Here is a 26,042-nt window from a genome sequence, read left to right as displayed (position 1 = left end):
GAAGCTCTGCAGTGACTTGAGGCCTGTAATCTGTACTTGTGCATTCCTCAGTATAGGGGCTGACTGCCTTCCATTCCATTTTCATTCTGAGTTCACCACACTGCCCTGCAGCCTCTTGATCTCAGGCAATCCATAAATGTCAAAACATCCAGAGACTGCATTGGCCCTCGTGGCACTCCAGCAGTGATGAGGTGGCCTCGGACTTGAAAACGAACCGTCACCAGGCAGATCCCATTAAGGCTTTTGTTTACAGGAACTATTGATATTCTTTAAGATGCAATATTCTAGTAACATATCAGGTAATACACCAAGGATTAGCTTCTTCCTGTAGCTTGTGTGGATTAACTTTGTATCTGATATCAGTTGAACCCCAATGAGATCACTCCCTGTGGGAGGCTAATGGGTAACCTCGATTGACTGTTCTCTTACTATTCACCTTTATACTTACTCCATCATAGGTTACACTAGCTGTGGCACACTTCCACAGGCTGCTTCAGCAATAGCAACTTGCATTTATATAGCGCCTTTAATGTAGTACAATGTCCCAAGGCACTTCACAGGAGCATTATCAAACAAAATTTGACACTGAGCCACATAAGGAGAAATTAGGGCAGGTGACCAAAAGCTTGTTCAAAGAGGTAGGTTTTAAGGAGCGTCATAAAGGAGGAGAGAGAGGTAGCGAGATGGAAAAGTTGAGGGAGAGAAATCCAGAGCTTAGGGCCCAGGCAGCTGAAGGATCGTCTGCTAATGGTGGAGCAATTATAATCGGGGATGTACGTTGGAGGAACGCAGAGACCTCGATGGGTTGTAGGGCTGGAACAGGTTACAGAGATAGGGAGGGGCGAGGCCATGGAAGGATTTGAAAACAAGGATGAGAATTTTAAAATCGAGGCATTGCTGGATTGGGAGCCAATGTAGGTGAGCGATCACTGGGTGATGGGTGAACGGGACTTGGTGCGAGTTGGGATATGGGCAGCATAGTTTTGAATAAGCTATGTACTGAAGCACTATACTAATGGTGACTGGCTGCGTACGCCTGGGATCAGTATGACTGAACATCATTCTTCAAATCTGTATTCCCTCTTGCTTTCTGTGGCTGTCAGTTGGGGTTCAAAATCTTAAAACTAGTGTGAACACTGGTGTGAAGTGATTGTAATGTGACATTTGTGGTGTTCCTGGGCGGAACCCTGTTAAGATGGTATCTTCGTTAGACTGGTGAACTATCCTTCAGTTGACTGTAGTCTGCTCCCGCTAATTCAAAGTCATTAATAGTGCCAAAAATAAATCAAATTATCCAGTCATTTAAAGAAAGCAATTTTAACAAAGCAGCACAGGATGTGTTTTTTTTCAATAACACAATTTCAATTAAAGTTAACAAAATAATTCAAATTTAAGCAACTTGAGACAAATATAGAAACGTACAAAATAGGTGCAGGAGTAGGCCATTCAGCCCTTTGAGCCTGCACCACCATTCAATATGATCATGGTTGATCATGCAACTTTAGTACCCCATTTCTGCTTTCTCTCCATACCCCTTGATCCCTTTAGCCGTAAAGGCCACATCTAACTCCCTTTTGAATATATCTAACGAACTGGCCTCAACAACTTTCTGTGCTAGAGAATTCCACAGGTTCACAATTCTCTGAAGACGTTTCTCCTCATCTCGGTCCTATATGGCTTACCCCTTATTCTTAGACTGTGACCCCTGGTTCTGGACTTCCCCAACATCGGGAACATTTTTCTTGCATCTAACCTGTCCAATCCCGGCAGAATTTTATATGTTTCTATGAGATCTCCTCTCATTCTTCTAAATTCCAGTGAATATAAGCCTAGTCGATCCAGTCTTTCTTCAGTCCTGCCATCCTGGGAATCAGTCTGATGAACCTTCACTGCACTCCCTCAATAGCAAGAATGTCCTTCCTCAGATTAGGAGACTAAAACTGAACACAATATTCAAGGTGTGGCCTCACCAAGGCCCTAAACAACTGCAGTAAAACCTCTCTGCTCCTATACTCAAATCCTCTCGCCATGATGGCCACATGCCATTAGCCGCCTTCACCGCCTGCTGTACCTGCATGCCAACTTTCAATGACTGATGTACCATGACACCCAGGTCTTGTTGCACCTCCCCTTTTCCTAATCTGTCACCATTCTGATAATCTGCCTTCCACCAAAGTGAATAACCTCACATTTACCTCCATTATACTGCATCTGTCATGCATTTGCCCACTCACCTAACCTGTTCAAGATACCCTGCAGTCTCTTAGCATCATCATCATAGGCAGTCCCTCGGAATCAAGGAAGACTTGCTTCCATTCCCAAAGTGAGTTCTTTGATGGCTGAACAGTCCGATACGAGAGCCATAGACCCTGTTACAGGTGGGACAGACATTCGTTGAGGGAAGGGACCGGTGGGGCTGGTTTGCCGCGTGCCCCTTCCGCTGCCTGCGCTTGGCCTCTTCACGCTCTTTGCGTTGAGACTGTCACCGCTGCACAGCACTGCCCTCCAATCATCAAGATTCACGGCGCAGCCCTCAACAACGTGGACCATTTCCCATATCTCGGGAGCCTCATATCAACAAAGGCAGACATTGATGCGGAGATTCAACATCGCCTCCAGTGTGCCAGTGCAGCCTTCGGCCGTCTGAGGAAAAGAGTGTTTGAAGACCAGGCCTCTTGGCATCCTCCTCGCAGCTCACACTGCTACCCAGCTTAGTGTCATCGGCAAACTTGGAGATATTACATTCAATTCCTTTGTCTCAATCATTAATGTATATTGTAAATAGCTGGGGTCCCAGCACTGAACCTTGCGGTACCCCACTAGTCACTGCCTGCCATTCTGAAAAGGATCCGTTTATTCCTACTCTTTGCTTCCTGTCTGCCAACCAGTTCTCTAGCCACATCAATACATTACCCCCAATATCATGTGCTTTAATTTTGCACACTAATTACTTGTGTGGGACCTTGTCAAAAGCCTATATTTGTAAATGAATCTCCCCCAGCTGGGATCTTCTCTTCGGTTGGTGGAGATATCATTTGTGTCCATCCCTCCCTGTACGAAGTATTGGTATCTGACCAAGAAACAGCACTGTCCTCTTGCACATTGAGCACAAAACACATCTTGGCGGGCCAGGAGTGGGATGAGGGATCAGTTCAGCTGCCCTCCTGATCTCAGCCGCTGTTCACAGTGAGGAGTTGCTTCGCCACCGAGCGAGGACAAGTCAGAGAGAGACTCCTACCTGGTGACCCCTCTTGCACTGCCTGGCAGTTGGGTCAGAGTGGCACTGGGGGCCTGTGAACAGGTTTCCCACCTGCGCTTTTAGGGACACAGCCTGAGATCAGCAGAACTGAGAGGTTATACTATCAGGAAAGATTGAACAGGCCACACCTCTCCTCCTTTAAGACGCTCCTTAAAACCTACCTCTTTGACCAAGCTTTTGGTCATCTGTCTCTCGAAAAGAGAAGACTGCGGGGGTGACCCGATAGAGATTTTCAAGATTATGAAAGGGTTTGCTAGGGTAGACGTGGAGAAGATGTTTCCACTTGTGGGTGAGACCAGAACAAGGTGCCATAATATAAAATAGTCACCAATAAATCCAGTAGGGAATGTGGTAAGAATGTGGAACTCGCTACCACAGGGAATAGTTGAGGTGAATCGTACAGATGCATTTAAGGGGAAGCCAGATAAACACACGAGAAAGGAATAGAAGGCTATGTTGAAGGGGTTAGATGAAGAGGGGTGAGAGGAGTTTTGTGTGAAGCACAAACACCAGCATGGACCTGTCCTGTTGGGCCGGATAGCCTGTTTCTGTTCTGCAAATACTTTGAAAGGATTAGAGGCAAGTTATATTCTAAATGTTTTTTTTAATTGTATTGAAGGAGGAGAGAATGACTCAACAGGCTGATGTCAAGATTCCATTCCTAGTTTCAATTGCTTAACTTAGGAGCTGATATGCTGTGGCAATAAATATGTGAATCATTTTTCTTTTATTCTCGGGATGTGGGCGTCACTGGCAAGGCTGGCATCTTATTACCCATCCCTAGTGGCCCTTGAGAAGTAATTCCATTACTTTCTACTGGGATTTCAATATATATCTGCAGAATCAGTGGGGACCTGTTCAACCTTCATATAAAGTAGATCCTGTGTGAGTACCACCACTGGAGGGCACCACAGTGCAAGGACGCCTTCTTGGAGTTTAACCCATTCCATGGTATTGGAGAGGCAGGTCTGTGTATGAGTACGTTTTCAGGGCGACTTTCTGTTAGGTCAAATCAACTCTTATTTTGTTTGAGAGAAAAGGAAACAAACCTCTTTCAAAGAGCCGGGACAGGCACAATGGCCTTTCTGTGCTGTATCCTTCTATGAATCTAACATGTAATTAAACAAAGTAATGGCAGTAATTGCTGCTGGGATATTCCGCTCCTTTTGTCCTCAGTAGAACTGAGTATACACCTCATGATATATTAACCCACTGAGCCATTAGTGGAGCATTCTGTTAAATATTTGAAAATAATTGCCGTGTTTTGAGATAGGCCTCCAGGGAGCCTAATCGAAGAGGCCTTGTAGCCTGACAGCAGGGAGCTGGAGTTCCAGAACTGCCTGTCACTTAGGCCTGTCTGGTAGGGTTGCCAGAACTCGTTGAAAGCATTCCTGCAGGTTTGATCGTGACGGCGGCAGCACCCAGGAGATCCGAGCCCCATTCCGGGAGATCCGAGCCCCATTCCGGGAGACTCCCGGGAAATCCGAGCCCCATTCCAGGAGACTACCCGGCAATTTGGAAGAATTGGTAATCTACTGCGTGGCCCAATGAGCATTTCATCAGGTGGACAGAAGACCTTCCGATGACAAGACACTCCTCCTGAGGGAGGAAGGGGAAATAGAGAGTGGCATGGAAATGCCACAAGGGGGTTCTCCCGATCTCCTGCCATAACACCAGCAGGAGAACATAGGAACATAAGAATTAGGAACAGGAGTAGGCCATCTAGCCCCTCGAGCCTGCTCCGCCATTGAATAAGATCATGGCTGATCTGGCCATGGACTCAGCTCCACTTACCCGCCCGCTCCCCATAACCCTTAATTCCCTTATTGGTTAAAAATCTATCTATCTGTGACTTGAATACATTCAATGAGCTAGCCTCAACTGCTTCCTTGGGCAGAGAATTCCACAGATTCACAACCCTCTGGGAGAAGAAATTCCTTCTCAACTCGGTTTTAAATTGGCTCCCCCGTATTTTGAGGCTGTGCCCTCTAGTTCTAGTCTCCCCTACCAGTGGAACCAACCTCTCTGCCTCTATCTTGGCTATCCCTTTCATGATTTTAAATGTTTCTATAAGATCACCCCTCATCCTTCTGAACTCCAACGAGTAAAGACCCAGTCTACTCAATCTATCATCATAAGGTAACCCCCTCATCTCCGGAATCAGCCTAGTGAATCGTCTCTGTACCCACTCCAAAGCCAGTATATCCTTCCTTAAGTAAGGAGACCAGCGGAACCCCCAGGTTTCCCTTAGAGGTTAAACGGGTCTCCCGCCAAAGTTACGGTGGGAGACTGGGAGAAGCCCCGCAGAATTTCAGGCCCAATGTTTCCGACTCCACAACAGGGCTACCCTTTGTTAGAAGAGAAGGAATGACTTGTATTCGTATAGAGCCTTACCACATCTTTCAGAAAAACCTCAAAGCACTTTGTCACGCAGAATGAACTGTTTTAAAGCGCATTAACTGTTGTTATGTGGGCAAACATTAATGTAGTGATGTGGGGGAGAAATCTGTGGTGGACCACAGTCTTTTTAAACTGATTAAGCTGAGGGTAAAACCTGGACAGACCCAAAATGCAGAGGTAGCACAAAGTCATTTTCATAAAACAATAAAAGCACTGAAAATATTAGGAATGGGAAGTTTAGTTTGTTCTTGCTGGTAATTTGTTAAGAACTTGTAGCTGCACATTTATTTGGTCAAAAGGAGGAGACATAGCCAGTGACAGAGGTGAGACAGCTCATGGAAACATCCTGTTATTAGTATAAAAGCAGAGATGGAGTGACAATTAAACCAAACCGCGATAACAAGCCAAACACTGGTCCATTCCGGTGTTTTGTTGAACTAATAAATAAAGATAAATGAATTATCAGCTCATTAAATTGACAGTAATGGTGAGGAAGTTGCAACAGGAATCAGAATCTGCTCATAATGCTCAATGTCAAACTAGACCACGCACACACACAATTAAACAAAGTAATGGCACTGATGAAAATGAGAAGCATCACTGCTGGGATATTTTCCGCATTACAGAATCATAGAATGGTTACAGCATGAAAGAAGGCCTGTACCGGCGCTTTGCAAGACCACCTCAGCTGGTCCCGCTCCCCCTGCCCTATCCCTGTAGCCCTGCAATTTTTTTTCTTTCAGGTACTTATCCAACTCTCTTTTAAAAGCCACAATTGAATCTGCTTCCACCCTTTTCTGGCAGTGCATTCCAGATCCTAATCATTTGCTGCGTAAAAAGGTTTTTCCTCATGTCGTCTTTGGTTCGTCTGCCAATCACCTTAAATCTGTGTCCTCTGGTTCGCGACCTTTCTGCCAATGGGAACAGTTTCTCTCTCTCTACTCTGTCTAGACCCCTCGGAATTTTGAACATCTCAATCAAATCTCCTCTCAATCTTCTCTGCTCCAAGGAGAACAATCCCAGCTTCTCCAGTCTATCCATGCAACTGACATCCCTCATCCCTGGAACCATTCTTGTAAATATTTTCTGCACCCTCTCTAAGGCCTTCATATCCTTCCTAAAATCTGGTGCCCAGAATTGGATACAATGCTCCAGTTGAGGTCGAACCAGTGTTTTATATATTTTCCACGCTTTTGTACACTATACCTCTGTTTATGCAGCCCAGGATCCCATAAGCTTTTTAACTGCTTTCTCAGCCTGCCCTGCCACCTTCAACAAGTTGTGCACATATACCCCTAGGTCTCTCAGTTCATACATCCCCTTTAGTTTACATTTCATCCCTTTCTACCAAAATGTATCACTTCATACTTCTCTACGTTAAATATCATCTGCCACATGTTGGCCCATTTCACCAGCCTGTCTATGTCCTCTTGAAGTCTATCACTATCCTCCTCACAGTTCACTATATTTCCAAGTTTTGTGTCATCTTCAAATTTTGAAATTGTGTTCTATACACCCACATTCAAGTCCCTGGACAACGTGGACCACTTCCCTTATCTCGGGAGCTTCCTATCAACAAGAACAGGCATTGATGACGAGATCCAACACGAGATCCAACACCAGTGCGCCAGTGCAGCCTTCGGCCGCCTGAGGAAAAGAGTGTTTGAAGACCAGGCCCTCAAAACTGCCACCAAGCTCATGGTCTACAGGGCCGTAGTAATACCCGCCCTCCTGTAGGGCCACGTCTCTGAGCCAATGTACAGTAGACATCTCAAGTCGCTGGAGAAATACCACCAGCGATGTCTCCGCAAGATCCTACAAATCCCCTGGGAGGACACACGCACAAACATTAGCATCCTCTTCCAGGCCAACATCCCCGGTATTGAAGCACTGACCACACTTGATCAGCTCCGCTGGGCAGGCCACATAGTTCGTATGCCAGACACGAGGCTCCCAAAGCAAGCGCTCTACTCGGAACTCGTCCATGGCAAACGAGCCAAAGGCGGGCAGAGGAAACATTACAAGGACACCCTCAAAGCCTCCCTGATAAAGTGCGACATCCTCACTGACACCTGGGAGTCCCTGGCCAAAGACCGCCCTAAATGGAGGAAGTGCATCCGGGAGGGCGCTGAGCTCCTCGAGTATCGTCGCCGAGAGCATGCAGAAATCAAGCGCAGGCAGCGGAAAGAGCATGCGGCAAACCAGGCTCCCTGCCCAACCTTCCCCTCAACCACTGTCTGTCCCATCTGTGACAGAGACTGTGGTTCTCGTATTGGACTATACAGCCACCTAAGAACTCATGCTAAGAGTGGAAGCAAGTCTTCCTCGATTCCGAGGGACTGCCTATGATGATGATGATGATATATCAAGAAAAGCCTATGATGATGATGATGATATATCAAGAAAAGCAGTGGTCCTAGTACCGACCCCTGGGGAACACCACTGTATACCTTCCTCCAGTCCGACAAATAACCGTTCATCACCACTCTCTGGCCCCAAGTTTCCACACGCGGCAAAACAGGCGCCCCTCCGAGCTGGGCGCCCGTTTTTCGCGCCGAAAACGGCGCCTGAAAAAAAACACGCTATTCTCTAGCGCTTTGCAGCTCGATGTCTGCTTGGCACGGCGCCCAGGGGACGGAGCCTACCACTCGCACCGATTTTGTAAGTAGGAGGGGGCGGGTACCATTTAAATGAGATTTTTTTCGTGCCGGCAACCCTGCGCGTGCGCGTTGGAGCGTTCGCGCACGCGCAGTGTGAAGGAAACATTGGCACTCGGCCATTTTTGTAGTTCTTTGTAGCTGTTCAATTTTTAACATTTTTTAATAAAACCACATTGCCCTTCCATGATCAGCACTGAGGCTTCTTGCAGCTTTTTCCCCCTGCCGTCGGGCGGGCCCGTCGGGAACGGCTGCCTCAAGTTCTGAGGCTTTCTGCAGCCTTCTCCCTGCCTGCCGACGGGAAATCGCTGCCTGAAAGGCCTGCCTGAAGCACTTTCACACAGGTAGGAACATGGTTTATTTAATCTTTTCTTTGCTTATAAATTTTTATTCAGGTTGGATTTATTTGTATAATATTTGTACAAGTATAACTAAGGATTTATTGTAGAATGTAATGACTTCCCTTCCCCCCCCCCTCCCCCCCCCCCCCACCTCGTTCCCGACGCCTAATTTGTAACCTGCGCCTGATTTTTTAATGTGTCGACAAGGTTTTTTCAAGCCTACAAAAATCTTCTCTTGCTCCATTCTAAATTAGTTTGGAGTACGTTTTCACTGTGGAAACTTTCAAATCAGGCGTCAGTGGCTGGACACGCCCCCTTTTGGAAAAAAAAATTCTGTTCAAAAGTGAAACTGTTCTACCTGACTAGAACTGCAGAAAACTTAAATGTGGAGAATTCCGATTTCTAAGATACTCCGTTCTCCACCAGTTGCTCCTAAAAATCAGGAGCAAATCATGTGGAAACTTGGGGCCTCTGTTTCCTGTCATTTAGCCAATTTTGTATCCATGCTGCCACTGTCCCTTTTATTCCATGGGCTTCAACTTTGTTGGCAAGCCTATTATGTGGCACATTATTGAAAGCCTTATGGAAATCCATATACACCACGTCAACCGCATTGCCATCATCAACCCTCTGTTACCTCATCAAAAAACTCGATCATGTTAGTTAAACACGATTTACCTTTAACAAATCTGTGCTGGCTTTCCTGAATTAATCCATACTTGTCCAAGTGACTGTTAACTTTGTCCCTGAATACTGTTTCTAAAAGCTTCCTGACTACCGAGGTTAAACTGACCTGTTTTATAGCTGCTGCAGTTATCTTTACACTTTTTTGAACTTTTTTGTCCTCCGTAGAACTGAGTACACACCTCACGATGTATTAACCCATTGAAAGGAAAAGGAGGTGAGGTGGCACTGTTAATAAAGGATGAGATCTGTGCATTAGCGAGAAACGATATTGGCTCAGACGATCAAGAAGTTGAATCAGTTTGGGTGGAGATAAGGAATAATATGGGGAAAAAGTCACTGGTGGGCATAGTCTATAGGCCCCCTAACAGTAGCCACACTATAGGACAGAATATAAATCAAGAAATAATGGAGTCTTGTAAAAAAAGGAACGGCAATAATCATGGGCGATTTTAACCTTCCTATTGATTGGACAAAGCAAATTGGCCAAGGTAGCCTTGAGGAAGAGTTCATAGTGTATCCAGGGTAGTTTCCTTGAACAGTACATTGCAGAACCAACCAGGGAGCAGACTATCTTAGATCTGGTCTGTGTAATGAGATAGGATTAATAAATGATCTCCTAGTAAAGGATCCTCCTAGGAATGAGTGACCATAACATGGTTAAATTTCAAATTCAGTTGGAGGGTGAGAAAGTTGGATCTCAAACCCGTGTCCTAAGCTTAAATAAAGGAGATTACAAATGTATGAGGGCAGAGTTGGCTAAAGTGGACTGGGAAAATAGATTAAAGTATGGAACGGTTGATGAGCAGTGGCAGACATTTAAGGAGATATTTCATAACCCGCAACAAAAATATATCCCGATGAGAAGGAAAGACTGCAAGAGAAGGGATAACCATCTGTGGCTAACTAAGGAAATAAGGGAGGGTATCAAAATGAAAACCAGGGCATACAGTGTGGCCAAGACTAGTGGGAGGCCAAAGGATTGGGAAACTTTTTTAAAAGCCAGCAAAGAACAACACAAAAAATGATAAAGAGAGAGAAGATAGATTATGCAAGTAAACTAGCACGGAATATAAAAACAGATAGTAAGAGTTTCTACAAGTACATAAGAAGGAAAAGAGTGGCTAAAGTAAATGTTGGTCCCTTAGAAGATGAGACTGGGGAATTAATAATGGAGAACAGTGAGATGACAGAAACGTAGAACAAATATTTTGTATCGGTCTTCATGGTAGATGACACTAAAAACATCCCAATAGTGGAAAATCAAGGGGCTATATAGGGAAGGAGGAACTTAATACAATCACTATCACTAAAGAAGTAGTACTCGGTCAAATAATGGGACCAAAGACGGACAAGTCCCCGGGACCTGATGGCTTACATCCTAGGGTCTTAAAAGAAGTGGTTGCAGCGATAGTGGATGCCTGAATTCTGGGGAGATCCCAGTAGATTGGAAAACTGCAAATGTAACACCCCTATTTAAAAAAAAAAAGAGGCAGACAAAAAGCAGGAAACTATAGACCAGTTAGCCTAACATCTGTCATTGGGAAAATGCTGGAGTCCATTATTAAGGAAGCAGTAGCGGGACATTTGGAAAATCATAATTTAATCAAGCAGAGTCCAGCATGGTTTAATGAAAGGGAAATCATGTTTGGCAAATTTGCTGGCATTCTTTGAGAATGTAATGAGCAGGGTGGATGAGAGGGAACCAGTGGATGTGGTATATTTGGATTTCCAGAAGGCATTCGATAAGGTGGCACATAAGAGGTTACTGCACAAGATAAAAGCTCACGGGGTTGGGGGTAATATATTAGAATGGATTGAGGATTGGCTGACTAACAGAAAACAGAGTCAGGATAAATGGGTCATTTTCTGGTTGGCAAATAGGAACTAGTGGGGTGCTGCAGGGATCGGTGCTGTGTCCTCAACGATTTACAATCTATATTAATGACTTGGATGAAGGGACCGAGTGTAATGTTGCCAAGTTTGCTGATGATACAAAGATAGGTGGGAAAGCAAATTGTGAGGAGGACACGAAAAATCTGCAAAGGGATATAGACAGGCTAAGTGAGTGGGCAAAAATTTGGCAGATGGTGTATAATGTGGGAAAATGTGAAGTTATCCACTTTGGCAGAAAAAATAGAAAAGCAAATTATAATTTAAATAGAGAAAAATTGCAAAGTGCAACAGTACAGAGTAAGTTGGGCTTATACTCAGTTGGAGTTCAGAAGTATGAGAGGTGATCTTATCGAAACATACAAGATAATGAGGGGGCTCAACAAGGTGGATGCAGAGAGGATATTTCCACTCATAGGGGAAACTAAAACGAGGGAACATAGTCTCAGAATAAGGGGCCGCCCATTTAAAACTGAGATGAGGAGGAATTTCTTCTCTGAGGGTTGTAAATCTGTGGAATGCTCTGCCCCAGAGAGCTGTCGAGACTGGATCATTGAATATATTTAAGGCGGAGGTAGACAGATTTTTGAGCGATAAGGGAATAAAGGGTTATGAGGAGCGGGCAGGAAAGTGGAGCTGAGTCCATGATCAGATCAGCCATGATCTTATTAAATGGCGGATCGAGGGGCCAGGTGGCCGACTCCTGCTCCTATTTCTTATGTTCTTATGAAACATTAGTGGAGCGTTCAGTTATAATTTGAAAATAATTGTCGTATTTTGAGATAGGCCTCCAGGGAACCTTATAGAAGAGGCCTTGTAGCCAGACAGTAGGGAGCTGGAGTTCCAGGGCTGCCCGTCACTTAGGTCTGTCCGAGGTCTGTTAGGGTTGCCAGATCTTCCTAAAAGCATTCCTGCAGGTTTGATCACGTGACGGTGGCAGCACCCGGGAGAGCTCTGCCCCATTCCGGGAGACTCCTGGGCAATCCGGGTGAGTTCGCAACCTACTGCCGGCTCAATGAGAGCTCGTTTCATCAGTTAGACAGAAGACCTCCCAACGGTGAGACTCATGGAAACTTCCTGTTATTAGTATAAAAGGAGAGAAGGAGTGACAATTAAACCAAACAGCGATAACAAGCCAAACACTGGTCCACTCTGGTGGTTTGTTGAGCTGATAAATAAACAGAAATGAATTATCAGCTCATTAAATGGGGAGGAAGTTGCATCAGAAATCAGAATCTGCTCATAATGCTCGATGTCAAACTAAGCCACACACACACGCACGCACACACACACAAATATTCCAGGTCCAGAACTACATCCTGAAGGGTGGAGGATGCCTGTGCGTGGATTTTTTTAACGTGTGGTGGTCGTTGCACACCAGCCACCACACGGGCTTGACTGAGCTAGGTCTTGGTCCAGTGGCAAGGGTTATCCAAGACCACTGGAGACCAGCTCTGCTGCACGGAAAGAGTGAGCTCACATATCGCAGTGTGGGCTGGCCCGTGCTGCCCCTGGACTCTCTCCTCAGCTAGGCGCCGAACTCGTGCCTCTCCTGGGCCTCGATCACGTCGCTCTGCAATCTCCCGCCGCTTCTTCACCCTGACCTTGCCCCTCCTGCTGTACCTGCCCAACGCTCCAATCAGCATCCTGGATTATGGTGACGCCCAATCCAGTCGCCCTCTTCACAGACATCTCCCTCCTGCTCCCTGAAGTGGTATGCCCCCATGCTGGTTCCAGCTCCTTTTATGGCCCCGACCTGCCGCTGGTGTTCTCACGCAGGTCGGGACCGCCATGCTGGTTGATGCCATAAAGGTATAAAAGTTTACGGGGTTGGAGATAATATGGGTATGCACACATGTATACATATACACACATACACTCACACAAAACACTGAAAGGAAATTACCTTGAGGGATTGAATGTGCCTTTTTGCCCCCATGTCAATGTTCTGCTTCTTGCCTTTCTGAAAGGAATGACCAGATCAGGGGCCATTGGAAGCGAATCATCCCTTCGACTTCTACAGGTTAAAGAAACAAGAGGGTAGATATAAGCTTCCAGTTTGTTACATCTCCAAGCAACTGCCTGAATCATATAAGGTTGCTCCTGGGTAAAGATACCTTTATGGCATCAAAACAGACTTTTGAGAGCTATAATGAGAACATATAATAGTGGCCAAAATATGCAGCGACGGAAATTAATTTTTTTGTAACTAAATATAATTGAGTCAGCGAAGTGCAAATAAAAGCATCATTAACAGCTCATGAACAGATGCCACCCTGTAAGAGGACATTGAGCAGTGCAGTTAGTGCCTGATCTGCCAGCATTAGCCTGACTGAAGCTTGGGTGCTTCCAACTGCTAATCATTAACAGTGTGACCCAGCGCAATCTCCTGCGGTTATTGATTTGAGATTAAAACGGATGGGTAAAGCACCAGCTGGAAAATGGGAATCGTGGCCAAACGAGTTTTTGGAACCCACGTGGGCGCGATGAGAAAATCATACTGAAGTGTGGAAGAGCAACCCGCAGGTAACGGAGCGAGAATCAGACGGAGTGATTCCGTCCGACTCTGATGTTTATGCCCTTTTTGTTTTTAGTTCTCAAAGGAAAGGTACATCATGGATTCGCCGCCTGAGAAACTGAAAAAGGAGCTGGAGGAAGAGTTGAAGTTAAACAGCGAAGACCTGCGAAGTCACGCCTGGTACCATGGCCACATTCCCAGGCAGGTACGCTACCGAGCATCAACTTTTTGATTTGGACCTTGCTGTTTACTATCTAATGAGCTGTAATTGTTCACTTCACTTGAATACTTTGCATAGTCCTGCTACAGATTACCACAAAAATGAGAAGAGGTAGAGCCATGTTTCCTATACAAGACTCCTCCGGAGTTCCCATATGGTTTTGAGTCAGTCTAGACTGTATAGTATCACTTAACACTGATTAGTTCAATATAAGCGATGAGATCATTTTCCCCAGAGCCCTAATTTCACAACACTGTTGTGCTGGTCTATAAATGGAAAAACATGAAAACATTAAATCAAAGTTGTCTTTTATCTATAAGTATCAAATTAGAAGCCTTTCCTTCCAGATGGCTGAGATTATGTCCCGGGGGTTGAAATTGGTCTTCGCTAGTAGGGTAAAACGGGCAGTATCGTATCGGGTGGCCGTTATAATCCCTGCCCGATACTGAGTTCCACTGAGCTCAGTTGGTCTGAGTATCAGGCGGACAGTATAACAAACGGGTGCGAGAACAGCCGGTTTAGCACTGCCACCGAGGCGAGTTTTACCCCCCCTCTGTCTCCGATCTGTCCTGATCGAGGAGGTCCCAGGGTTGATGCTGAGAGCACTGACCACGGCCGGGGTGACGGTGGAGCTCGTCCAATTGGAGGCAGCAACATCAACAGCTTGCCTTATAGTAAAACGTCCCGAGGCGCTTCAGGCCTGCGCGTGGCTTGTGTTCCCTCGAGCAGAGAGGATTGAGGGGAATCCGATCGAGATGCTTAAAATGTTACAAGGATTCGCTCGGGTAGATCCGGAGAAACTATTTCCTCTGCGGGGGGTGTATACATAATCTTAGAGCCAGGCCACTCAGCCCTGCGTTTGGGAATCCAGCGCCCCCTGATTGAAGCATGCAAATGATGAGTGTTTTTATGGGTAGCTGCCTGATCAGTTTGAAATAGAAAACACATGAGCAGATGAGTGCATCTACTTTCTGCACTTGCAGAATACTTAAAAATAGATTTATATATGGTTACCCCATCTGGAAGACTGCATTCAGTTTTGGACATCGCAACTCCGGGAGGATATATTGGCCTGGGAGGAGGTGATACCGGGTCCTAGAAGGTTAAATTATGAGGGCAGGTTGCACAAACCTGGCTTGTGTTCCCTTGAGTATAGAAGATTGAGGGGGTGATCTGCTTGAGATGTTTAAAATGTTAAAAGGATTCGATAGGGTAGATACAAAGAAAACTCTTTCCTCTGGTGGGGGAATCAAGAACGAGGGGACATGATAAAATTAGAGCCAGGCCACTCAGGAGTGAAATCAGGAAGGACTTTTTCCACACAAAGGGTAGTACACATCTGGAACTCTCTCCCCAAAAAGGCTGTGGATGCTGGGACAATTGGAGCTTTCAAGATGGAGATCGATAGATTTTTGTTAGGTAATGATATGGAGCAAAGGCGGGAAAGTGGAATTGAGGTATAGATCAGTCATGATCTAATTGAATGGTGGAGCAGGCTTGAGGGGCTGAATGGCCTGCTCCTGTTCCCAATATTCCATTTGGTTTTGTTTACTACTGTATGTGAAACATTCGAATAACTACCGGGTTCTTGAAAAGCTGGATATGCTGTGAGCTGCTGGGATGGAAGTGGATGTGACGATGTGTAGCGGCCCTGTGTATAAATGTCCTTACTCTTGAGTCACGCTGATGGGGTTTGTGTTTGTAGGTGGCAGAGACTCTAATTCAGAGAGATGGAGACTTCCTCATCCGCGACTCCCTATCCAGCCCCGGAAACCACGTCTTGACCTGTCAGTGGAAAGATGCTCCTCACCATTTCAAAATCAACAAGGTGATCATCCGGCTGAACGAAGGCTACTCCCGCTTGCAGTACCAGTTTGAGCGGGAGAGCTTTGACAGCATCCCTGCCCTAGTCAGGTGCTACGTGGGGAATCGCAAGCCGGTCTTCGAGCAGGTCGGGGCCATCATTTTCCAGCCCATAAATCGGACCCTTCCACTGAGGTGTGTGGAGGAAAAGTATGGGACGACTGCCCCTGTCAGGCAGCAGTTCTGCTACACGCCAGATGGGAGGCTGGATACAGGAAGGCGACTGAGCTTGAATGTGTCAAATGGGCTGAGTGAGGAGCGGACTCTGGCAGCAGGAAACCTTTTGAGGTGGGTCTCCTGGAAGGAAATCATTCATTACCTGCAGCAGGTTATGTATGATTCAAGTTATGGATGCCTTTCTGATTAAAAGTAACTTATAAAAATGAGATTGTATTGAATCTCACAATGTGCAGAAATCTCTCATTTGCTTTGATAGAGGTACTCACCACCTTTTTGCTCAGGGTCACAGTTCCCTGAACAGTGATTGGCTCAAGGGCTGCTCTGACAGACCCAGCAAAAAATAATTTAATGTTTATTTTTTTAAAAACACAGCCACTGAATGAGCTTTCCATTGGAAGAATATGTCTTGCCTGCTAACGGTTAGATGTTGGACTGGTTTCCTGTTTGGATTTGTTGTGATTGGCTTCGTGACGTGAAAGCTTAAATAAATATACATGCATGGTCTCTTCGCCCTGACCCTTCCTCCCTCTCTCCTCTCTAATCCCAGCTCCAGCAACATCCCAGAGCAGGCAGCTGGTGCATAGGCACAAGCAGCAGCAGGCTTGCTAACGGCCAATCCCCCCATCCGCCATCATCCCACATTATTATGAGCACCCGTGATTTAAATGGATTTTGTCAATGGACCCTTTCCCATTCAGACATTTTCAGCCTCCCAATTGTTACCGTAGAACCACAGAAATCTCAGCACAGTGGGAGGCCATTCAGTCCCGTACCTGGGCCACTGGTCGTCGTCGTCATCATCATAGGCAGTCCCTCGGAATCGAGGAAGACTTGTTTCCACTCTTAAAATAAGTCCTTAGGTGGCTGAACAGTCCAATACGAGAACCACAGTCCCTGTCACAGGTGGGACATAGTCATTGAGGTTTGCTGCACGCTCTTTCCGCTGTCTGTGCTTGATTTCTGCATGCTCTCGGCAATGAGACTCGAGACAGCGCCCTCTCGGATGCACTTCCTCCACTTAGGGCAGTCTTTGGCCAGAGACTCCCAGGTGCCAGTGGGGATGTTGCATTTTATCAGGGAGGCTTTGAGGGTGTCCTTGTAACGTTTCCTCTGCCCACCTTTGGCTCGTTTGCCATGAAGGAGTTCCAAGTAGAGCAGTTGCTTTGGGAGTCTCGTGTCTGGCATGCGGACAATGTGGCCTGCCCAGCGAAGCTGATCGAGTGTGGTCAGTGCTTCAATGCTGGGGATGTTGGTCTGGTCGAGGACGCTAATGTTGGTGCGTCTGCCCTCCCAGGGGATTTGTAGGATCCTACGGAAACATCGTTGGTGGTATTTCTCCAGCAACTTGAGGTGTCTGCTGTACATGGTCCATGTCTCTGAGCCATACAGGAGGGCAGGTATTACTACAGCCCTGTAGACCATGAGCTTGGTGGCAGATTTAAGGGCCTGGTCTTCGAACACTCTTCCTCAGGCGACCTCTATTCCAGTCCCATTTCCTTGTTCTTGCTCTGTATCAATTCCCTTTTGAAGGTTACTGTTGAATCTGTATCCATCACCCATTCAGACAGTGCATTCCAAATCCTAACCGCTCATTGCGTAAAAAGGTTTTTCCTCTTGTTGCTACTGGATCATTTGCCAATCACCTTAAATCTGTGCCCATGATGACGAACCCTTTAATATTATTATTCCTCCAGTGCTCAAACCTTCTGGGGTGGGAAAGACTGAACATAAACCCAAAGTATGAATACATTTTATGTTGTATTGTACTTTTGCTAAGAACAGTAGATCAGTTAGGAAAGGGTAAAGTGAATTGACCATCGTACCCTAACTCTTTGCATCCAACACCATTGAGAAGTGCAACAAAAATAAAGCCAGATGAAGTTTAACTGGGATTGGATACCCTGGTGCCTTTGCAGTATCTTGCTGGGTCAGAGTATGTTACTTTGACCTAAATGAACAGGATTATTTGCTAGGACTCTTCGCACCCTGTTCTTTAACCCCCCCCCCCATGTTACTAATTCAACTTTGTACAAGGAAACTCCTGCATAACTTGCCAGTGTAGTCCTCTGTACAATCCGGTGAAAATGAAACGTCTCCTTGTTAATTATTGATCCAAAATATTTCCAGCTTCCAACATAATCTGTGTGCCCTTTGTTCTTAAAAAGATTTGTAGTCTTGTAGCAATTTAAAGTGATGTCATTTTCCCATCTTTGACCTTGGGGAGATTAGTGTCTTTGTAGCTGTTTCAAACGAGGATGTACAACAGGTTAAGTTGTTGTTTTTTCCCATAACACGGTTTGTTTTACACGTTTTATATCCTTATGCTGAATTCTTGCAACTATATCATGGGGATTCAGTACATTTATGTTATTATATGCAGCATAACCGCCCCTTTCGTCTTCAGCTGCCTGTACTCGGTACTGTACCACTGCTTGAGGTGTGAGCAAAAGAAGCCTCCTGTTGAAAAGTACTTGAGTTTCGATGCACTTGCCAAAGTTGTGCGCTGCTCCAGAGTTTTAAAGTACCGTGTGGCAGCAGATGTACAGGTTTTAAAAAGCTTTCTTTTCTCTGTCACTGCAGGAATAAAGACAAGAGTGGGAGCCAGCCTGCCAGCCTTGACTATGTGCAGGATAGACGACAGCCCCTGAAGTCCCATCAGTCCGAAAGTTACCTTCCTTTGGGTGAGTTTTGAATCAGTCACAGATTTAGACGGCAGCGCCACTGAAGATGCGCGGAACTCTTCAAACACTTTACAATAGAAAGACCTCAACATCTTCTTTCTGTGCTTAAAAATGACTGTAACAATTACTAAATTCCTTCCCGCGTCCAATGGTCACTGTTGATCTGTGTGCTCATAACTTGAGGCGTTTGCTGCTTGTGCTTAAATATTGTGCTAAATGTAAACGGCAAAGAATTGTTTTATTATTTCATCCATTACCCTTTCCTTCACCTGTTTAAAGCTAAACTTCCTGTTCTGCTATACCGTTGCTAATGGATTTTCAGTTGCTGTAACACGTGAGTCTTCTCCATTAATAGCAGAAAACCAAAGTACTTAATACAATAAGTCATCCAGGTATTTGGCTGTAATTTTTAAATATATCCTATAGAAGAAAGACTTGCATTTATATAGCACCTTTCACGACTTCAGGACATCTCAAAGTATTTTATAACCAATTAAGTACATTTTTGAAGTGTAGCCACTGTTGTAACATAGGAAACACGGCAGCCAATTTGTGCACAGCAAGCTCCCACAAACAGCAATGTGATAATGACCAGATCATCTGATTTTTTTTTTTAATGATGTTGATTGAGGGTTAAATACTGGCCAGGATACTGGGGTAACTCCCCTGCTCTTCTTCGAAATAGTGCCATGGGATTTTTTATATCCATCTTAGAGGGCAGACTTATCATCTCATCCAAAGTGCAGCACTACCTCAGTAATGCAATGGGAGTGTCGGCCTAGATTTTTGTGCTCACGTCTCTGGAGTGGGACTATGAACCCATAACTTTCTGACTCGGGTGAGAATGCTACCCCTGAGCCACGGCTGACGCTGACTATTGGCTCACTCCTCTCTTGTTTACTCACAGGAATGAGGCCTCCGCAACAGCACCAGCCGCAGCAACAGCACCACAAGGGACTGGAAGGAGTTGCACGTGTCAAGTCCCCCGTGTTTAGAACGGGCAGCGAGCCCGTTCTCAGTCCAACATTTGTCCGATGGCCCAATTTGGAATCGCAAGCTGGGGAAGCACTGAGAGGGTCTGATAGTCAACTCTACCCTAAACCACCGCCAAAGCCCAGCAAGGTGCCGTCTCTGAGGATGCCGCACTCGTCTTCAATAATGAACGATCACGAGAGGCACAGGTATGGTGAGATGAGTGCCGGGACACCAGAAAGGGGTCACTACTATTGTGAACTAAAACATGATGCCCCAGAGGACAGTGCAGGGACAGCTCAGCATTTCTTCCAACCGGACAGTTTTGTAGAAAGACTAAGAACTGAGGAAGCATCAAAGATCTTCTTTCAAAGATCTAATTCTGTCCTCAGCATTTCAGAGGCGAGCCCGTTCCAGTTCACAGTCTCTACTGAGGAAGAGCAGAGGGGCCCAGTCTTCTTCAGACCCATCTTTGAGAACGTCTCCTGCTTTAAGCCCAATGACTTCAAATCAAAATTGCTTTCTCCTGACAACAGGCCCCTGGACACCTCGGTAATCAGACGGGTCAAAGAACTGTATGCCAATAATGACCCCACATCTATTGCCAAACACATCCTTAAAGTGGACAGCCAGGTAAGAGTTTGTGTTAACAATTCACACTACAGATTTATAAAGTTGCATAATTCTATCCTACTTTCCAAGCCTTTGTATTCAAAGTAATAAACCCAAAAATCTGGAAGCCAAGAAGGGCAAATAAAAGGACACCTGGACTGTTACGTGTCATGTATACAAAAAGCATTTTTTTTAAAAGTCAACCAAGCACTGGGGTTCATTTCTAGAGAGAGAGAATTGAAAAGCAAAGAAGTTATGTTAAACTTGTATCGAACCTTGGTTAGATCACACTTGGAATACTGTGAACAGTTTTGGTCTCCATATTATAAAAAGGATATGGAGGCACTGGATAAGGTGCAAGAACGAGTTACTAGAATGATACCAGAACTGAGAGGTTATACTTGTCAAAAAAGCTTGAACAGGCCGGGGCTCTTTTCTCTAGAAAAGCGAAGACTATAGGTCACCCCTCAGAGGTCTTTAAGGATTATGAAAGAATTTGATAGGTTAGACATAGAGATGATGGGGCCGAAATTCAGCTCCCCAAAAAGGCCTCTTACGGCTAGAAGGCGGCGGAGTCAAGCGGCCGCCGACTGCCGATTCAATGGCCGCCGCCAGTGAAACTTAGTTCAGGGATTTTTCTGCTGGTCCTCACTTCCGCCCTGCTGCTGCCGACCGTCCTAAGTGCATCAACAAAGGGTGCACCGCCGACCTTCCACACCTCCATCGCACCTCCCGTGAAATCTAGGTCCAAAAATCTTTAACCCGCCGCGCGGCGCCTCAGATAGCTTTTTCTGCCGGTGCACCTTGCTTTCAGTCTGTGAGTCACGGCAGCCCGGTGACCCTTCAAGGGGAGGCCGCCATGTTTTTTTTTGTCGGCCAACTGCCAGGCTAGGCCAACAATTATGCCCCTGGGTTCGGCTGGGCTGCCAGAAGGCGGCCTGGCACACCCTCTTGGGTGCCAGACCGCTGGCCCGGCCGAAACCCTCCCCTGTGGCACAGTAGACTGAAGTTTCAAAATGCCGAAGGCTCTCCCCTTTAAGTGAAGGGGAGAGCGTGGTGACACATGCACGTCATGATGTCATCTCTGCTGCGCTGGTGACTGACAGTGGCAGAGACTCTGTCCCGCCTCCTCCTCTGCCCCTCTACAGTACTTATCACCCCACTTCCACTCCCATTATGACCGACATCCAGTCCGCTTCAAAAAAAAAACGACAAAGAGCTGAATTTACTGAAAGAGGAGACCTCATCCAACCCAGCGGTAAAAATACTTCAGGAGCGGAAGGTGCAACCCGTTTTGGGCGGAGGTAAATTTTGGCCCCGATGTTTCCACTTGTGAGCGAGACCAGAACTAGGGGGCCATAAATATAAGGTAGTCACTAATAAATCCAATAGGCAATTCAGGAGAAACCTCTTTACCCAGAGAGTGGTTTGAATATGGAACTCGCTACCACAAAGGATAGTTGAGATGAATAGCATAGGTGCATTTAGGGAAAGCTAGATAAATACATGAGGGAGAAAGAAATAGAAGGTTAAGAGGATTTGAGTATAAGAGTAAAGGCGTCTTACTGCAATTATATAGGGCCCTGGTGAGACCGCACCTGGAGTGTTGTGTACAGTTTTGGTCCCCTTACCTAAGGAAGGATACACTTGCCATAGAGGGAGTGCAACAAAGGTTCACCAGACTGATTCCCGGGATGGGGGGATTGTCTTATGATGAGAGATTGAGTAGACTAGGCCTATATTCTCTAGAGTTTAGAAGAATGAGAGGTGATCTCATTGAAACATACAAATTTCTTACAGGGCTTGACAGGGTAGATGCATAGAGGATGTTTCCTCTGGCTGGAGAGTCTAGAACCAGGGGTCACAGTCTCAGAATAAGGGCTAGGCCATTTAGGACTGAGATGAGGAGAAACTTCTTCACTCAGAGGGTGGTGAATCTGTGGAATTCTCTACCCCAGAGGGCTGTGGAGGCTCGGCCTTTGAGTATATTCAACACAGAGATCGATAGATTTTTGGACATTAAGGGAATTAAGGGATGTGGGGATAGTGCAGGAAAGTGGAGTTGAGGTAGAAGATCAGCCATGATCTCATTAAATGGTGGAGCAGGCTCGAGGGGCCGAATGGCCTACTCTTGCTCCTAATTCTTATGTTCTTATGTTATGTTGATGAGGTTAGGTGAAGAAGGGTGGGAGCAGGCTCGTGTGGAGCATAAACACTGGCGGAGACCTATTAGCCCGAATGTTTCGTTTCTGTGCTGTAAACACTGTAATTACAATTTTGATTGGTTTAACTTGATCAGTTTCAATCAACGGAAGAGCAATTTACTGATGGTGTTTAAAAATGATCAGCCCCCTCGGTTGCTGCTGTATGATAATATGGAGGGGCAGAGTAGTGGGTGATGGAGGAACGGGGAATGGGGAGTGTGCTGCTGAACTCTTCATTTCATGTATGTTCTATCTGTTGCTTCTATTATCCTGAACTGTAGTTTGATTCTCTACAAAGTGTAAAGTACAAAATGGTAGCACCTTTTGTTTGAACACATCTTTCACAATGCATAAAAACTTTATTGTATAAGCTGCCTTTGTATTCTTAGAATTAAATGAGAACACATTTCCTGGGAGGGTGAACCACATCATGTAAACCTCAACAAATGTCAGATCAGGATGATTGGCATACATCACGGCGTTCTAGTAAAGTACTATGTATGTCCTTCAGAGGAACAAGCTGGTGGTAAATGATAATAAATGGGGCTGATAGACCAGTTGTAATTTGGTTGCTTTGCTCCCAGAAAATACGACTGTACAACATTGCATTAGAAAACCCAATGATGTTCATTGGTGATGTGCTGCAGAAGACACAGAAAACACTCTTGTTTATTAATGGGGTGAATTTCCTCGCTGTTTTCAGCGGTGCATAAACAGCGCACAACGTTTTTTTCAGACAGGAAAATCGGACGGAAGCGAAGTTGCCGGCAGTCCTGGGGGGCGGCGGGGTGGGCAGAAATTTGTTACTCCCGGGGTACAGAGTCGGTATTCTATGGACACATACTCAAGCTGCTCCAAGATTAATGCGTTCACCTACACTGCGATCTCTGAAAAGCAGGGAGAGATATCCTGAGGGAGGGAGAGAGGGGGTCAGTAGGAATTTGTGTGTACTAGGTCCATGCAGCAGAGCCTGGTCTCCAATCGTCTCGGATCCTCTTGCCATTGGACCAAGACCTTGCTCTGTCAAGTCCATGTGGTGGCTGGTGTGCAACAGCCACCCCACGTTGAAAGAATTCACGCACAGGCATCTTCCACCCTTTAAAATAGTTTGGGACCAGGCCCGCATTGGTCTCATCAGTTACCTTAGAACTCATTTTAATGTGGAAGCAAGTCATCCCCGACTCCGGAGGACTGCCTCCGAGAGAGACTCAGTCCCAGTGCCATCTGCCTCCAGTTGGTATGACATCCCTGGCACACACACCCCGGAGTCATTCATTCAATTTCCTCGGAGGTCAGAGTTAGAACCATTCTGTTTCCCTCTCGGGTGCCTGTGTGCCGTGCCCTGCTCCCTTGTTCTGCTGCTTGCTCCAGAGGGTCCTGCAAAGTTTCATAAAAGGATTGATGAGACATGCAATGAAGTTACCTGAGAGCGAAGTGAGTGAGTTGAGCACTGTTCCTTCCTTACCTGGTGTCCCAGCCCCAGTCTGCCGCTGAAGTGTGGAGGCTGAACTGCTTTTTTAAAGGCTGCAGCCCGGTTTCCATACACCCGTTTTACCTGAGCTTGCCTTTCGGCAGTCACTGCTCCAGTGGGTGTGCAGGAAACCCTGGTGTAAATCCCTCCCTTCCCACCGACTGGCGCAGATCTTTCTGAAGCAGCGCAACAGCAGTGCCAATCACAGCGTGGAAACTCCTCCCCTAAGTATCTACCAACATGTACTATGTGGGATGGATTGACGCGTCCTTCCTCAATAGGGAACATCTAACATGGCTCTTGCTACTATAGCAACACTTGCCATTTATCCATGGGCAGGGTAGAGATGTAGATAAATTCACATTTTATATATACTGAAACAATGATATTTATCATAATTCTTGTGTCACAGATAGCTCCATGGTTTTCAGAGAATAAGATACCTGGACAGTTTTTAGCAGTAAAGATAGCCTCTCTCATCATTATCATCATCATCATTGGCAGTCCCTCGGAATCGAGGAAGATTTGCTTCCATTCTAAAAGTGAGTTCTCAGTTGGCTGTAAGGTACAATAGGGGAATTACAGTCTCTGTCACAGGTGGGACAGACAGTGGTTGAAAGAAAGGGTGGGTGGGGAGTCTGGTTTGCCACACGCTCCTTTCGCTGTATGCGCTTGTTTTCTGCACGCTCTCGGCGACGAGACTCAAGGTGCTCAGCGCCCTCCTGGATGCTCTTCCTCCAATTTTGGCGGTCTTGGGCCAGGGATTCCCAGGTGCCAGTGGGGATGTTGCACTTTATCAAGGAGGCTTTGAGGGTGTCCTTGAAATGTTTTCTCTGCCCACCTGGGGCTCGCTTGCCGCGTAGGAGTTCTGCGTAGAGCGCTTGCTTAGGGAGTCTCGTGTCGGGCATGTGGCCCAATGGAGCCTCTCTATGCAGACATTAGCACCCTTGCGGTGCTGGGGACCCTGACAGTGTTACCAGCTACTGTTGACTCTTGCCACTGAAACGCTGAGTATGGAGAAACAAATAATTAAAAGAAGCAGTTTGTAATTAATAACATTTTCACAACAGAAACCCAGCACTGGCAGGGGAATGAGTTCAGATCACAAGGCCCCATCTACTGCTAGTTATCTGATCCCACTCCCACTAAGCATTGCCTTGAATGGATGGTGTTTTATACTCGGGTGATAAACTGAAATCCAAGTTCAATGGCTGGTGCTCTAATAAATTATTCAACTCAAAGATGAATGTAGCACAGCAACAGGTCCTGTTCTGGAGGTACAATCAGTTTGAGCTGTTTGAATTTTCTAACAATGCAATTAATTTTTTTTTAATTGCCCGAACATGAAAGCTCACTGTTCATGTGATGCTGGGTGTCCCTGAGATGTACTGTCACGATTAAAAGAATAGGGTGGTTCTGGTGACCAACAGCCACAGTTGGGGTATTCTCGCATTTCCACATGGGAGCCGCTGAATGCCCCACAGCCGAGGCTAATCCTGCCCTCAGTGGATTTTCGTGTGCACACCCTTCTAACAGGAGTCACTATTAACTGTCACCAGGGGCACAGAGATAAATGTAGCACCCACACTGTCATCCTTCGCGAGATCAGCTCAACTTGGCACAGAGCAGCAATCAAACCCGAGAGCGTTCGGTCTGTATGGTGTTGGCAACACACCGGGGCATTCAGTCACCCACACAGCCAGCAGAGGAAAGCTGCACTGAACATTGGGTTGAAGGCTCGATTCAGTGGCTTCGATTTTCCACTTTAGAGGAACTATGGAGCACGCTGGTCCTCTGGGTCTCTGGAAGATGCACCCACTGAACCCGGCCGATTTTCCAGCCATAGGGGTTATTTGCATAGTTTTGGCAAGTGTCCACCTGCAGTGGAGTCAGTCAATAGCTGGGACAGGCCTTGAGGCCATTTCAATCTTAAATGACCCTGGCTCTGCCCACTAGAGACAAATAGGTGCCCCTTGCAGCCATTGTTGCTGTGACCTAAATGACAGGAAATACATTGGATGATATATTTGCCTCGTTTGTGTATTGTAACAATATGGCCGTCAGCCGGAAATCCAATGGGCGGGAAA

At 46.1% G+C, this 26,042-nt stretch overlaps 1 protein-coding gene across 8 annotated transcripts in view; it reads left to right on the top strand.

The window, feature by feature from the left end:
• The window catches only part of bcar3 (BCAR3 adaptor protein, NSP family member), a 266,163-nt gene that overhangs the window by 218,581 nt on the left and 21,540 nt on the right, over positions 1-26,042 (top strand). For 7 of the 8 annotated variants that reach the window (XM_070886614.1, XM_070886615.1, XM_070886619.1 and 4 more), the window contains 4 exons: positions 13,829-13,957; positions 15,678-16,123; positions 18,596-18,696; positions 19,604-20,301. In XM_070886614.1, the coding sequence (XP_070742715.1) occupies positions 13,829-13,957; positions 15,678-16,123; positions 18,596-18,696; positions 19,604-20,301 (1,374 nt within the window). The remainder of the gene's footprint in view (positions 1-13,828; positions 13,958-15,677; positions 16,124-18,595; positions 18,697-19,603; positions 20,302-26,042) is intronic. The other variant, XM_070886616.1, reaches the window with a different exon arrangement.

This window comes from Pristiophorus japonicus, chromosome 8, assembly GCF_044704955.1.
Source record: "Pristiophorus japonicus isolate sPriJap1 chromosome 8, sPriJap1.hap1, whole genome shotgun sequence".
NCBI classification, from domain to species: Eukaryota; Metazoa; Chordata; class Chondrichthyes; family Pristiophoridae; genus Pristiophorus; species Pristiophorus japonicus.
The sequence above is the reverse complement of the archived record's forward strand: the minus strand, read 5'-3'. Positions and strand labels throughout refer to the sequence as shown.